General features: G+C 34.3%; 1 protein-coding gene across 1 annotated transcript in view; it reads right to left on the reverse strand.

The window, feature by feature from the left end:
* Nucleotides 1-985: 985 nt before the first annotated feature.
* LOC110445590 (G-protein coupled receptor GRL101-like) overlaps nucleotides 986-17,508 on the reverse strand; it is a 122,314-nt gene continuing 105,791 nt past the window's right edge. The window contains exons 13-25 of the mRNA XM_021490268.1: nucleotides 16,540-16,659; nucleotides 15,899-16,019; nucleotides 15,067-15,141; nucleotides 13,579-13,650; nucleotides 13,130-13,201; nucleotides 11,976-12,047; nucleotides 11,543-11,614; nucleotides 11,080-11,151; nucleotides 7,368-7,439; nucleotides 4,702-4,900; nucleotides 3,622-4,278; nucleotides 3,058-3,232; nucleotides 986-1,376 (exon numbers count right to left, since the gene is read on the reverse strand). Of these exons, the coding sequence (XP_021345943.1) occupies nucleotides 1,228-1,376; nucleotides 3,058-3,232; nucleotides 3,622-4,278; nucleotides 4,702-4,900; nucleotides 7,368-7,439; nucleotides 11,080-11,151; nucleotides 11,543-11,614; nucleotides 11,976-12,047; nucleotides 13,130-13,201; nucleotides 13,579-13,650; nucleotides 15,067-15,141; nucleotides 15,899-16,019; nucleotides 16,540-16,659 (1,928 nt within the window). The 3' untranslated portion in view covers nucleotides 986-1,227. The remainder of the gene's footprint in view (nucleotides 1,377-3,057; nucleotides 3,233-3,621; nucleotides 4,279-4,701; nucleotides 4,901-7,367; nucleotides 7,440-11,079; nucleotides 11,152-11,542; nucleotides 11,615-11,975; nucleotides 12,048-13,129; nucleotides 13,202-13,578; nucleotides 13,651-15,066; nucleotides 15,142-15,898; nucleotides 16,020-16,539; nucleotides 16,660-17,508) is intronic.

Below are 17,508 nucleotides of genomic sequence, written 5' to 3' on the forward strand. Positions count from 1 at the left end.
TGATATCCTGTTCACACAGTCACATAAGTCACATCATTTCTGATACCCTGTTCATACAGTCACACAAGTCACATTATTACTGATATCCTGCTCCTACAGTCACACAAGTCACATCATTACTGATATCCTGCTCATACAGTCACACAAGTCACATTATTACTGATATCCTGCTCATATAGACATACAAGTCACATCATTACTGATATCCTGTTCATACAGACACACAAGTCACATAATTACTGATATCCTGTTCATACAGACACACAAGTCACATCATAACTGATATCCTGTTCATACAGTCACATAAGTCACATTATTACTGATATCCTGCTGCTACAGTCACACAAGTCACATCATTACTGATATCCTGTTCACACAGTCACATAAGTCACATCATTTCTGATCCCCTGTTCATACAGTCACATAAGTCACATCATTTCTGATCCCCTGTTCATACAGTCACATAAGTCACATCATTTCTGATACCCTGTTCATACAGTCACATAAGTCACATTATTACTGATATCCTGCTCCTACAGCCACACAAGTCACATCATTACTGATATCCTGCTCATACAGTCACACAAGTCACATCATTAGTGATATCCTGCTCATACAAGTCACATCATTACTGACATCCTGCTCATACAGTCACACAATTCACGTCATTACTGATATCCTGCTCATACAGTCACACAAGTCACATCATTACTGATATCCTGCTCATACAGTCACAAAAGTCACATCATTACTGATATCCTGCTCCTACAGCCACACAAGTCACATCATTATTGATATCCTCCTCATACAGTCACACAAGTCACATCATTAGTGATATCCTGCTCATACAGACACACAAGTCGCATCATTACTGATATCCTGCTCATACAGACACACAAGTCACATCATTACTGATATCCTGTTCATACAGTCACACAAGTCACATCATTACTGATATCCTGATCATACAGTCACACAAGTCACATCATTACTGATATCCTGCTCATACAGTCACACAAGTCACATCATTACTGATATCCTGCTCATACAGACACACAAGTCACATTATTACTGATATCCTGATCAGTTATATGTTACAGAGGACTACTACACTTTTGTGACAAAGAAACAATAACATGTACTTTCAACACTTGGGTAGTATTGAACGATATGATTAGCACATTAAGAAGACATCCTGTACATCTGATTAGCTGCCGTGTGGACTGTTTACATTCTGGACGAGGCCGGAGACTTCTCGTGCACACACGCGCTATGATTCGTGTTTAAAGTGTACGATTTCTTTAGGCCCCGTAATCTCGTCAACTCCATCTGTCTGTACATAGAGTTCCGTCCCCAAGTATTGGAGAATCGGTCATCTGAAATAGAGGTAACACAATGGTTATAGTCAGGATATTATACCTTAAACGTAGTAAATATGAACTGAATGAATACGGAAATATTAAATCCAATGATGTTAAGTAAAAATGAGAATTGGTATAATAAGAAATGTGTGCAATATTCGACAGAGGGAAACACCTGTCGATGATACATAGGATATATGAGACATATTTTATTAGTGTTTTTTTTTTCTTTTTAATCAGAACCTTATATCGCCATATAAGTTACAGTTTCACCGAGACAGTTACGTAGAGGTGCTAGATGTAGAGATGAAACTGGTGCATGTATCATTTTCAATCGTACTGTAAACAGGGATGAAATGGCACGCCTCGGGCTCAACATCTGGTAACACGCAAGTTCGTATTTTTCTTCATGTATAAATAGGATATTGTTGAATTGTATAACTAAAATGTCCTAGTTACTATTTACGATTGGTCACTTCGTCCATTGGAAGTACTGTACGTATGTTACTCTCTACGAAGCGTTAAGTAGTAATAGAACGTGAAATTTTACATTTTAAAATCATATTCGAATTTAAAATCAATAAAACTTGCGCAAAATATGAACAAAGACAAGATTAACATAAAGACTATTGAAAGCATACGTTGATTAAGACCAGGTGTTCTGGAAGGTAAGAGTCTTTTCTTCGTTGATGGCAGCCGACATGTGCAACTGTCAAATCCCAGTAATCTCACTTCCTCTAAGAGAGTACCGTTAAACTTATGACCTTCATATCACACAAGAAAACAATACATTTCCAAATGAGAATATGATGGCATAAAATTTGCCCAAAGTCTTCAACAATCTGTAACGCTAGAAACTCTGTGTTTGTCCGTCAGTAGTCTATATCTGTCACAGTGTTCGGAACAACCTCGAGGGAACAATATGTGAATGAATACATATCTTATAATGTTTCTGCAAGTAACAGTGTGTTATTCTGCCACTATTTGCCCCGTGGAAATTTGGCATGTTACGGGCTTTGCAATTTATTGACGGAAACATACAGGTTACATGAAATCAAAATTAGTAAATAAAACCGTGAGATGCATCGGTGGTAAGCGATTTGGAATAGACAACGAGTGACATTATATCATAAACCTCACGTTTGATATCAAAATATTTTGAACTTTTTCTATTACAGAATGCTGCCATATCGTGGGTAGACATACGTCTACCGTTGGTTATCAGGATGATTGATACAACAAAATACATTGTAGTTGTTTAATTCAATTAACCGATACCGTCATATGTTCTATAAAAACCAGACGTCAAATAACTTCATGTTTTGTAATCTTAATACATTCTATTAAAGTACATATTCATCAAGTAAGATGCAAATAGTTATCAAATGTCATGCTAAGTGAAAGTTTATCAGTTGATGCCAAAAAGCCTTTTTAAATATGGTTTTAATTTACGTACTGGTAGATTAATATTGTGTATTGTGTTACTTTCTACTAGCACATAACAAGATGATTTTATTGAACGCACGTCCGTTGAGTCCGAGGCGTGACAATGGAATGTGCTTACAACAGTCGATTTACCTCGGTTAGTACTAATTCCATGCAAGTCACCTCAAGAAGCATTCCATTTTATCACACTCCTTTCGAATGAACGTCCAGCTTTGCATAGTAAAGCAGTTATGTGTTCGTAAGCATTTACCTATGAACGAATGTTTCGTCTCAGAAGATCGAAAAGACCCTGTGGTGAATGATTTCCGAAATCGGGACGCCCTTTTTCGGAAGTTTCTCATAAATGGTGCTGTAGATATAGTATATAACACCGGATTGATGGCAGAGTTTAAGGGGAGGACAAACACTGCGATCCATGCGTACACCTAAAACAAATAGTGAAAATGCGTTTGAGTATCAATTTTCAAATTTAAGACTGCTTTAAATCTTATTAAACTTCTTTTTGATTATTAAACAAATATATTTGATTTTATAATCATAGGAAACAGTTGCCATTTTGACCTACGCATTTTTCCTGCAGTGAAGTGTTTGGCTTTGTAGATTCGCCGTTAATGATAACGACATATATCATGTATTCCCTTCTTTTTGACAAAAAGGGCAAACATGATACGAATCTACAGTTTTCTGTAGATGATTATCTTTTTTTTATCATATGGCATTTGAATACAATTGTATAAAAATGTTTAGAAGAAATAGTCTTTTTGAACTTTTATACATTAAGGACATGTATACCAAATTGTATATCATAACTCACCTGAGGTGGAACTCTTGCATCTGCTAAAGATGCAAAACCTAGCAGTATAATAGGTACCCAGCAGCAGAAATCAGACATCACTATTAAAGTCATCCTCTTAGCCATGGAATGGTCAGATTTAGCTTTAGACTTTCTAACAGCAGTAGTTGTTTTCTTAGCTACCATAAACATCCATAGGTACGATATAAATATAACAAGGAAAGATACAAAATTTAAAACAAGGAAAACAAATACAGAATATTCCCATCCTCTTGGTTTCTCTGGAGTGATATGTAATGCCAGACACACGGCTGAGCGACCGTAAAAGTTTGAGAAATATTCCCAACCCATTAAAGGTGCGCCAGATAACACGAGGACCAACAGCCACACACACGGCATCACAATCAAAGCCTCTCGAAGACCAAGACGCTTCATCTTGAGCGGAAACAGGATGCAGATGAGACGATCTAAAGTGATAACGGTTAGGGTAAAAACAGAAAGCTCGCTTGAAAATGTGGAGATGAATCCCGCGAACATACAGAGATTGCTCTGTCGCCATGACCTGTCGTAGATAGAGTAAATACCACGATAGTGGGTATCCACTACGGCTATTATCAACAGGTACACACCCATGAAGAAGTCCCCCAGCGCCAGGTTGCTGATCAAGAAGGAATGTACCTGAAAATTATTACCTCATTTCCGTTAAAAACTCTTCTAAATCGTGATCAATATTTTGCTGTAAATCATAAAAATATCTTTTATCAAATTATTTTATATTTGGAAAATATTACACACAGGAACTACAGTATAATACTCCAATAGTTTCAAAATATTATTTTCTATTTCTTTCAGAGAAGGCAAAACACGTATAATTTATTCTCTCATGATAAATGCAACGAGTTCTTGCTTCAGTGATGAGAGTGTGTTTCTACCGTTTAAATTATAAAAACGTAAGAAATAGGTCTATGGTATGGGGAACGTAGTTGTAAAATAACTACATTGTATCAAAATAAGTTAGACATATTTACGTTAAAACCATTTTAAGGATAGAAGAGTGTATTTAAATACAACGTTTACGTTGAAATTATATAATTAAGTTACCTTTCCGACTCTGAAATCCCGCACCCTCCAGAAGAAGACAAGTCCGTTACCGAGAAATGCGATAGTCCCAAGAATCCATATGCTTATTCGTAAAAAATAGTTGGACATGAGATCTTCGCACGACGAGAACTCATCTGCCTCGGGAAGACATTTCTCGACAAACTTCGCAACACAGCAAAAGTGGAATTCATCGAAATACCTTTTAAAAAAGGTTGGAATAAAAAAGAAAATACTTAAGAAATACAGCATACAACCATTAAGTAACGGTAATTAAAGACCTAAAAATAGACTTTTATGGAGTTACGACTGGGTATTTATCATAAAAGAACTAGATGATACATGTATGCTCTACAAAACAGATGACGTGTAATTGTTTCATTGCGAACACTTTACTATGTACTTGGTAGATTTATCTTTTTTTGTTTTCGTCAAATTGTGGTACTGTATCAAATGTGATTTATAAATGGATTCAGTATATCCTATATACAGGTACATGTAGTTCATGACCTTCATATGTTCTTGTTATCGGATGAAGTACATTTGTGTATAACTGGTGTCACACTTAATGAGGTGAACGGTCAGCCTCTGGGGAACCGGGTTTACAGACTTAAGCCTGACGTAATATTTATAACGTCCCCTGTTTACATAAGTCACTAATAAACTATAACATAGTCCCTCTGACTACATCAATCACTAGTAAACTATAACAGTCCCTCTGACTACATCAATCACAAGTAAACTATAACATATATAGTTCCTCTGACCACATCAATCACTGGTAAACTATAACATAGTCCCTCTGACTACATCAATCACTAGTAAACTATAACAGTCCATCTGACTACATCAATCACAAGTAAACTATAACATAGTCCCTCTGACTACATCAATCACAAGTTAACTACAACATAGTTTCTCAGACTACATCAATCACTAATTAACTATAACATAGTTTCTCTGACTACATCAATCACAAGTTAACTATAACATAGTTTCTCAGACTACATCAATCACTAGTAAACTATAACATAGTCCCTCTGACTACAGCCATCACTAGTAAACTATAACATAGTTTCTCTAACTACATCAATCACTAGTTAACTATAACATAGTTCCTCTGACTACATCAATCACTAGTTAACTATAACATAGTTTCTCTGACTACATCAATCACAAGTTAACTATAACATAGGTTCTCAGACTACATCAATCACTAATTAACTATAACATAGTCCCTCTGTCTACATCAATCACTAGTTAACTATAACATAGTCCCTCTGACTACATCAATCACAAGTTAACTATAACATAGGTTCTCAGACTACATCAATCACTAATTAACTATAACATAGTCCCTCTGTCTACATCAATCACTAGTTAACTATAACATAGTTTCTCTGACTACATCAATCACAAGTTAACTATAACATAGTTTCTCGGACTACATCAATCACTAGTTAACTATAACATAGTTTCTCTGACTACATCAATCACAAGTTAACTATAACATAGTTTCTCAGACTACATCAATAATTAATTAACTATAACATAGTCCATCTGACTACATGAATTATAAGTTAACTATAACATAGTTCCTCTGACTAAATCAATAATTAATTAACTATAGCATAGTCCATCTGACTACATGAATTATAAGTTAACTATAACATAGTTCCTCTGACGAAATCAATAATTAATTAACTATAGCGTAGTCCATCTGACTACATGAATTATAAGTTAACTATAACATAGTTCCTCTGACGAAATCAATAATTAATTAACTATAGCGTAGTCCATCTGACTACATGAATTATAAGTTAACTATAACATAGTTCCTCTGACTACATCAATAATTAATTAACTATAACATAGTTCCTCTGACTGCAGCCATCATTAATTAATTATAACATAGTCCCTGTGACTACATGAATTACAAGTTTACAATGACATAGTTCCTCTAGCTACATCAAGCACTAGTTAACTATAGCATAGTTCCTCTAGCTACATTAAGCACTAGTTAACTATAGCATAGTTCCTCTGACTACAGCACTCACTAATTAACTATAACATAGTTCCTCTGAATACAGCCATCACTAATGAACTATAAAGTAGTTTATCTGACTAGAGCCATCACCAGCTTATTGTTAAATACGTTACATTCTTGACAACATTAGTTTTCGTTTTACCGTTAAAGACTTTCCTCGGCTACACGTTAAGTACCTTTGACTCCAAGACTTTCCTTGGCTACACGTTAAGTACCTTTGACTCCATAACTTTCCATTTTATTTGTTTTACATGCGTTAAAATTGAGTTAGCACTTTATAGCTATTATTTGTTTTGCGAACACGGTAATGATGTATAAGATTATGTTATAAACTGAACAATCAAAGCTATCAGTATCGAATGTAATTAAATGTTTTCGAAAGGTTAAAGAATTAACCGGCACACATTAAACTAGTTATTCTTACCGTGTTTGCGTTTTAAATTAAATTTAATCCCAACAGGAACTTTCCTTTTAGACTTTTCCTCGCCTTATAAGGAAAAGTGCAGTACGCGCGTAGGTCATGTTTTTGGCATGTTTTTAGTAAATACCAGTCCTATTTAATAAACTAGCTTTGACCAGGCAAACGTTTAGTCAATAAGAAACAACCGCCTTATGTACTTACGATGCTCGAAGTCTTAGCAATCCATGAAACACGTTTTCTTCTATGATTTCAAGTTGATTTTCCCGCATGTCGCTACAAAAGGAATATAATAATAATCAAACATATCGAAAAAAACAATACATGATAAAAATGATGAACTGAAATGAACTGTTAAGACACATGACAGTTTAGAGGAATACAATATACTTAAATACAAAAAACAGATTTTCATGGAAAAAAGGTATATTAAAACACAATTTTGAACACTTATAAACATGGGTGTTTTCAAAATAAACTTATTACGACATCTACATAATTAACGACATCTACTTCCATATGCACAATATACCAAACAAAAATTGGTCAAATTCCGATTCCGTACGGCATCACCTTCATATGTTATATTGTATGACATAATAAATAATCATAAATCCTGTATAGTGTATATTGTGTATCGTGTTAAACAATGCCTTGTAATCGATATATGCATTGAAATGAAAGTTTCATATATCTTGGATACGACTTTATCAGACATAACAAGGGAAACCATAAAAATAGAGGTGGTGTTGTTCTGTATAAGATTCAGAGTTTCAAATACACAGAACGAAAGACACCATAACAATGAAAATCGATAACTATAGGTATCTTGGATTAAAATGTTTTGAAGAAATACCAAATCAGTTATTATTTTGCCTTTTATTTATACCAATGGATGTAAACTGTTGATTTTGTGAACTGGTGTCATTTTTTCTTGACGATATTTCAACTCAAAACATTACCATGGTCAAAATGAATGATTTGTACCATAACGCATCGAATGCATCACAATTTAACAAATGTCTGGACAACGACATGCATGATGGCAGTTACATCGACGTGCTCCAATTTAAACTACAGGAATTGTTACCGGTAACATTGCTTACTTTGACCATACATGGACCAAACTTTCAAAAGATTTATACCGTTTCAGTGGTAATACCCTGTGTATGCCATAAATAACTCTGAATACAAAAAAACACAAAATCAGCTTCATTATTCAGAGATATAGATGTACAAAAATATTTGACAAGATATTGTGCAGGGATGAATTCTGCTGTGGTAGGATCTTCCTGGTGTAAAAATATAAATGAAGCAATTCAGTAACGAAAGCACACACTCATTGACATCTTGAACAAAATGTACAAGAGGGGGGATGGCCTAAAACTATTCCAGAACGAAGATATATCCGGAACTGTTTTCCATAAAAAATAAACAACCTCTCTAAATGAGTACTAAACATCCTACAAATTGTGATGGCAAAAATATATATCTATATCAAAATACTCAAAATGTCTGTCGAACAACCCCTGCAAACACAGACAATAATATAAAAATACCGATTCCTTTTGTACAAAAAAATCATTGAAATAAAAAAGAAAATGTGGAAAACTACATCTGGATTTAATTTCTGCAAAATATATCAAACTGCCAGCAAAGGCTGCATCAGAATGACTTATTTTGATATTGAACATGTGTACAATGAATGTTTTCTACACTTCAAGAATGCTGAAGTAAAACCTATTTTTAACAATTCAAAATATATATATATATATATATATGTTCTTAAACAACCATGATTTACCTATTGATAATCGGAGGGATTGTTTTTTAAAACACACTTTTGTCAGACTACTCTTGCCGCACTAACTAACAGATGGGGTGAAAAACATGACAAAGGAACATTTATTAGTATAATATATATATATATTGATTTCAGTAAAGATTTGACCTCGTTGATAACAAAATTCTACTTTAAAAATTGAAAATATATTGATATTCAAAGTTAAGCTTTTATTGCCTCTATCCTTTCAGATATAACCCAGACTAGTTCAACGTAAAAACTCAACAAATTATTATTTTGGAATCACAACTGGTATCACCCACGTTCGTAAATCGAGTCTTTGCTATTTCAGTATATATTAATGATGTACAGCTATGCTTCACAAACTGTGATTAGTATAAGTAAGTGGATGATCTTTCTTAAAATAGGAATTAGTTATACCTGTTGAGTAAGTATATGTATATACAAAATATATGTTACTGTATAGCGGTGGTTTTTCGCAGTGGTTTTAATTTCGCTATATCCACGCTTTGGCTAGTATCCGTGAATTCTAAACACCGGCGAAATTATCGAAAATGATAACCATTCACAACATGTTGAAATACGTATAACCCAACGCTATTATGCAAGCTTAAACGAACTCAAATCAGATTATCACCGGACAACTGTGCAGTCCATGTAAAACAACACTTCCATATATATGTGGCCACAACCTATTTATGTGTACACACTAGGTGATTAATTGATTACAGTTTACTCCTACAAAGATACATTCACATTTGATTTTCTTTTAAGTGAAGTCACTGGCGGATGACGACGCTCGGGAGCAGTGTTTTCAAACTGTTTACCTCTATTTCGAGGTTTAACCCTTAATCGATGACAAACAAAATACTTTGCACGACACATGGGATTCGGGTGCTCAGCGAAATTTAACCCCCGCCAATATGTACTGAATACGAAACCGCTTCAGTATATGCTTAATATACATTTACAAGCGCTTTGTGTCGTACACGTGTTGTAAGTATTGTAAAGTTAATGACGAACATATTTGAGAACATTCCTTGCTTCAATGTGTTATTCCTTGTTTCAATGTGTTATTCCTTGCTTCAATTTGTTATTCCTTGTTTCAATGTGTTATTCCTTGTTTCAATGTGTTATTCCTTGCTTCAATGTGTTATTCCTTGCTTCAATGTGTTATTCCTTGCTTCAATATGTTATTCATTGTTTCAATGTGTTATTCCTTGTTTCAATGTGTTATTCCTTGCTTCAATGTGTTATTCCTTGTTTCAATGTGTTATTCCTTGTCTTAATGTGTTATTCCTTGTTTCAATGTGTTATTCCTTGCTTCAATGTGTTATTCCTTGTTTCAATGTGTTATTCCTTGCTTCAATGTGTTATTGCTTGTTTCAATGTGTTATACCTTGGTTCAATGTGTTATTCCTTGTTTCAATGTGTTATTCCTTGTTTCAATGTGTTATTCTTTGTTTCAATGTGTTATTCCTTGCTTCAATGTGTTATTCCTTGCTTCAATGTGTTATTCCTTGTTTCAATGTGTTATTCCTTGCTTCAATGTGTTATTCATTGTTTCAATGTGTTATTCCTTGTTTCAATGTGTTATTCCTTGTTTCAATGTGTTATTCCTTGCTTCAATGTGTATTCCTTGCTTCAATCTGTTATTCCTTGTTTCAATGTGTTATTCCTTGCTTCAATGTGTTATTGCTTGTTTCAATGTGTTATACCTTGGTTCAATGTGTTATTCCTTGTTTCAATGTGTTATTCCTTGTTTCAATATGTTATAGAATTAGAGGAAGCCTTTAGTTGCGTTTTTGTAGCGATTGCGTAGCGTTTACACAGCGTTTTGCCAAAGATAGAACAGTATTGGCCTAAATTATAAATACATGAATTAATACTAAAGCAAACTTTATTTATCTTCATATCTAGACTAACTCCTTTTGAGTTTTATTTAACTTTGTCATTGTTACTTGACAATAATATGTCATTTCTGTGATTCATCTTATAAACATTTTATCAGACTGAATACTTTGCGCAGATTTATTTTACGACAAAGCCATCAAATAAGGGTACATTTTGCATAACACATCGTTGAGAATAACATAATAACAGCACACTTACAGACTAAGAAGGTTTGGAAGACCACTTAGCGCTCCATCCTCAATGACTATGAGGCGGTTGCCGACTAAATTGCTGAAAAATATAATATATTGTGAAGTAACAACTTTGTATACTGTATGTCGACAGACACGGTGTCTAACTGCATGGCTTTTATTAACCATGCCAATTTAATATATAATTGGATCGGAATCAATTCAATAGATATAAGAAAGATCAAATACCAGATAAATCCATGCGGATTTCAAAGTGAATTGACATGATTATTTACGATTAATCTGACTCAGCGGGAAATAAATTGGGTTCATTTTAAGGGTAATGCACTGGTGTTAATATAAAATGGGGAATTTACAATTTGTGTAACCGCGCGACTGTTAACATTACATACAGAGTATACAGCTTGTGTTACCGTACGACTGTTAACAAATACAGCTTGTGTAACCGCGCGACTGTTAACATTACATACAGAGTATAAAGCTTGTGCAGTCCAACGAAAGCCCTCTGGTGAACCTTCTCAATCCGTTGGTAGCTCAGGTCCCTTAAACGACAGAATACATCCAGTAGTTATATTAAGGAAGGCATAACACTGCAATTCAAAATCGAAATGTGTATTTGATATTGGTGAAATAAAACTAGAAATTAGAAAAATCAATTCTCACCTTTCGACATTCGTTTAGTGATTGTTACAGAAATAATGAAGTTATTTTCGAATGTTGTTTTTAACAATCTGAATCAAACAGATTAAAGTGTTTCTGATCTAATTCAAAGCGTTGTCTCTCAGCAGCTAAGCGATGCAGTATGCTGCATGTGTATATGTATCTTTAAATAATCTGCATTCTAACATTAGCGTCTCAGTCAAACCTGACACATATATCATAGTAATGGACATGTTTACGTACAATGTTTGTAGATGTGAGAGTCCGGAGAAAGCGTACGGCTGCAGCTCGTCTATTAGATTGTCCTCTAGGTACCTATCCTCAACAGAGAGGATAAATCATTAAAACAGAAAACATTAGTTTTGTAACATGATAGCATATGTCAGGTTCTGAAGTATAACATTAAACTAGTAATGTGTTTGATACTGGTGTATATATGTTTCTTTGTCCAAATTGCTTCATGTAACATCGTTATCTCTATCACTAGTATATCATCTTAGCTTCCTCTGTAGTAACAGTAGATTATCCAACTTTTGATTTCGATCAGTGATGTCTTATACGAGCATTGAGAAATAAGACCCATAGCGCTTTATTCTTTTTGAGCGATAATTCGAAAAATGTGCTCCGAAGAGCATTATGATGGAAAGGTTAAAGATATTTGACAAGTTGCACATTGCCACTCGGAAGCAATCCCTTGTCATCTGCATGGAAGGCCAGTAAGTTCGAAGTGACCTTGGCTGCAGTTTACTGTTAGACGTTCGTAGCCTAGTCTTAGTTTTATCGCTGTTTCAGTGCTATTTTTAATTGAAATTGAAAAACTTCTAAGCGGTCAGGAAATCAACACATGTAAAATTATAACACTTATTGGAGCTATAGACCAAAATGGAAACAAATAACACATACTTAACGTCCAGTTGTGTTTTTATAAGCGTAATACTGTAGCATACATCGGCTCTCTATGTAAGGCACAGGGCGCCAGGTAAAACTCCTGTCAGTCATCAAAATGTTATTTACCTGTTCTGTTACCTAGGAGCCAGACCTATTTTTGACAGTCTAACAGTCAATGTATTATTGTGTAACACGCAATTTAAAATTTAACATAATATCAAATAATATAACGAGAAATATATGTATACAGTATTCCTTATTCCATACGAGCATTCCGGATTTTTTTTCATTCCGTAATATCGATTGTCCAATTGTACTCAATCGCACATTTGTGCGGAGAGAAGCGCACAACGGGGCGAACGATTGTTAAATCGCACATTTGTGCGCACCATATGTGTGCGATATGCGGACGGTGAGTGCAGGATGTATGCACGATGTGCACACGCTGTGTTTGGTGCGTTGTGCGGTCACACAACTTTATGAATATTTGATCGATAACTATTGCTTACAAACTGGTTAAACTTGTCAATCCAAGGAAGGTACCATTCCGTATCAGCCGAATTTTGTTCTTAGCTAAATTCCTGAAGCAAAAGTGAAAAAGACAGACAGTATTAATGATATAGGACTGTATTGATTCAGTAAGCTACATGGACAGTCATGTAGTGCGATATTGACACTTACTAGAAAGGCGGACAGCTTATTTGGTAGAAACAGCAATCATACATGCACAGTCATGAACAACACATTTTGCGTGAAACAAAAATGTATCATTTATTTATTTTTGGAGCATCAACCACAAATATAATGAAAATATTTATAACCAACGACATTCAGTATTCACAGTTCATAACAATTCATTCAATTTGGTTTGTGACGGGAATCGCAAGACACAATAAGCATAACATTTTAACATAATGTGTTTACATTGCTGAGGGTTATTTACAGGAATGTCACTTACAATATACTGAGCCTGAACAAATGGAGGAAACAGCCGGTGGGTAGATTACTGATAGAGTTGTTACTCAGGTCTCTGAAACAACACAAACACTTATCAGCGTGTGACATCGAATAGTATAGAAATGTTAATTTGATAAAAAAAAAAAAAAACTTCCATCGATATGTGGAGAGAGAGAGAGATACATTTGCATCATTACAGTCAAAACCGTCAATTATGTGCGAACATCGATATAGACCCGCTTTTGAGAAATGATGACCGTATTGTGATACGCTCTTCCGTAAAATATCACCACGACATAAGCATACTTCTTTCATGATTCGCCAACCAACACAATAATAATCACGATTTTATTTTGTCGTGGTTGTTGGCTTGATGGCTACATAGAGACGTGAAGTCAATATTCACAACATCTGTAATGATATTAACGGAAAAACAAATAACGATTAAAGATAAAAGCATGTGAATTTTGATGGTATGTGATTGAGGACATTAAGGGCTACGTCATGAATATGGTATTGAAGACCTGCTTCCATCCGGAGAGGTTTCATTGTGTAAATGTTTGTGAGAAAATCGTATATATTTATTTCATAAAGGTAGATAGATGTCGCTATATGTAGAAAATATGTTGGTTTGTTTTTTTATCAAAACCTATCAACATATTGTTATGACAAGTTATTCCGTTAAGGTTCTGAATTACTGAATAGATATTCAACAGCTTTGTATTTATCCGTTCCCGCCATTGCGTCTTTGTATAGCTGTAGGCGTTATCGACGTATATATAATACAGGCTATCCAAACTGACAGCTACATATGACAAAAACAAATCTTCAGGCATTTGATACAGGTTGTTTAGTACAAAACGATGACAGCGTCATTTATTTCTTATTAGAAGCATACATGTTTATACTTAAAACAGCAGTAAAATCCAGAATACGAGAAATACAAATTAACCTTTGAAGTACATTGTAATGTTGCAGATCTCTCCTCAGCTTTGTATGGTTCACACTTATTGGGTTTTGTAGTCTCCTTTACAAGTCATACATCGGTAAATATTATAGCTTTTCTCTGTCTGTACAATACACACTACCCATGCTGAGCTAGACGCTCTTGCAGCTTATATTGTTCTATATTGTCCTTGACACCAATTACAGATGTTCTGTTTTCCTGTCGGCAACTCTACGTGACCTAAATTGGTCTTTTTGTGTCATGGTAAATAATTTATTTCAGATTTCACATTAATGAATTTTATAACATGTTAGTCTGTTTGATATCCTATAAATCATTCAGTTTATATTGTTTTATATTATATATCTACTCATCTAATTCTTCAAAATGTAAAGTTTATAGTGCAATGTCAATACTCGTAGGACTTAATTGTTTGTATATTGATTGTTTTTTTCTGTCATATGAATAAATATATTTAAATCTATATCACATGTAGCATGTAAAGATAATAAGGTAAAACCAATAAAGCTACATAATACTCACATATGAATCAGACTACTGTACGCCTTAAACGTATTGTTGTTCAGCGTCTGGTTGAAGAAGTTGCCCCTGAGGTTGCTACAAAACAAAAACCTCGAGAATTGTATTTTGTTTTTGACGTGTAAAAATATAGAAGTGTCACCAACACCAGTAATTAGAATTCAAAATTAATAAACCTAGTGCAAACTAGAAACAAAGTAAACAACAGGACCAGGTGTTGTTAGAGGGTTGGGTACTGTCTTGGTTTAGTATAAAGACAGCATATCTATATTTTAAAAATCACTATTGCATATCGTTCATCATATGTTTTTGATTTATTTGCCTTGTGAAGAATACGTTAAAAATGGGTATCGGAATCAATCAGATGGATAGGTTTATATGTCAATCTTGCTACGGATATAAACAAAGATGAATACGCTACATGTTTAAAAACAAATTGCATTGTACAATTCAGCACTATAGCTTAAAAAACTATATATTATTACAAACTATATTGGTATAGTCGAGTATAAATTAACATCCCTTGCTTATTAAATTAAATTGGCTGTCTAGAAAAACTTGTTTATTCTTCAAAGAGAAAGAAACCACATTGCTGAATCCTTGGTTTGTACCCACAGACTGCTTCAGAGGATACATTTCCGTGACATGTATAGAATATACATCACAGATGTTGACATATGGCATTTGTTTTCAATTTGTTTTCCAAATCGAATTTAAAAATCAGATTGTGTTTCCTATGGAGTCTCGACTACCCATTTCCTATGTCAGATCGTGGCTATTCATATAACGAACTACGAATCGTATTATGTTAGGGAGTTACATGAGATATACATACAACTGGCGAAGGGCCTTCTCGTAAACCAGACCCACTGGGAGCACCTGCAGCCCCATGTTACTGCAGTCTATCTCATCGCCTTCACACATGCATTCTTCCGTCTTGTACGGGCACCGGTAAGCTGAAATAAATATGCAGGTACATTTTACAAAAAAATTCAAAGACATAAGTTTTCAAATTGCTACGTTATCTGGACAGTACTTAAACTTAAGGAAAGTTTCAAATTTCGTTACACAAAACTCGATAAACATTTTTTTTCCCGTTTTAAAGATTTTGGTGATAATTCGTTATTTTACTTGTTCGGATGAGTTTCAGAATAGTCCAACAAGTAGTCGTTTTCTTTTTTAACATTTATACTTAACAAATGTTTATAGTTATGAATATCATTTTTAAAAATGATGAAATATGTCTAAAAAGTCAAAAAAAATATCAAAGAGTCATTAACTAACATTATAAAATATGTCGACTCGCCTATCATATTGATGAACAAAATTTTGAAATATTTTATTAGAACAATATTTGTATTTTAAAGAGAGAAAAAAAAATGTCTTTCTTTACACAAAAATAATTCATGTTTAGTACAGTTAAAAGATCTTATGTTCACTCGCAAACGAACAAAATATAATATGATTATTACTTACGACAGCCCTCTTCGTCCACGAAGGAATCCTTACATTCGATTTGTTCGTTACACCGCTGGTCTCTGTCTATGCAGTAAGACCGGTAACACTTGAATTGGTTGATCCCACATGTGTGATTACCTGTTAAATAGTTAAAAGGGTGATTGCAACAGAACTTGATTGTATAACACATATCTGCTGACAATAACAATGCCGATACAGCCAGTTTTTCAGGGTATGCAGTACAAGTTCCTGTAATTTACACTGTGAACATTTAAAATATGGTATTGAACCAATGCTCCTGTCTGTTTGGAATGTTTTGGTTACTGATCAAATGGAAGATTTAATTGGCTCCAAACATGTTAGCACCATTTTTCTCTATGACAACGTGACGTAATCATTCCGTCCTTGACGTCATTTCTTCCGCCGTTGTTGTTTGATTCAAGTTTTCGGGAGACAAACTGAACATTCGATACAGAATCAAATGAGATATACTTTCTCAGAAAATAAGATATGCATTTAAAGAACGTGTGTCGATCTGACGTCTCCGATTGATTTGATGCGCTGCTGGTTTGGATATATTGCACAAAAGCCTTCGTGAAATGTATCTATATTTACGCGCAATGCACACGTGCAATTTGTGACGTCAGATATACATTGTATACACATATATATTGTGTTGCGTATGTATTGATAGATTTATTCAATTCTTCCGTCAGCTCGTCATCATTTAACAGTACCCATTAACTCTCGTGTTTACCTTTTGGTTCACTGTTTGAGAGAAGCTAATGATAGAAATGGAGGAGATGATCGGGAAAATACTTTACTTTTTATAAATATTTCTGCGCGAATATTAACACTAGACGCAATACAAATTGAGTGCTTTGAGCGGTCGTTTCAGGGTGTTATTATTCCCATTTTGGTATCTCTCGAAAGAAATGTATTTACGTTAGATTTACATGGATGATACAGTGCCAGGGGGCCGACAGG

This window comes from Mizuhopecten yessoensis, unplaced genomic scaffold (genome assembly GCF_002113885.1).
Source record: "Mizuhopecten yessoensis strain PY_sf001 unplaced genomic scaffold, ASM211388v2 scaffold2329, whole genome shotgun sequence".
Lineage (NCBI taxonomy): Eukaryota > Metazoa > Mollusca > Bivalvia > Pectinida > Pectinidae > Mizuhopecten > Mizuhopecten yessoensis.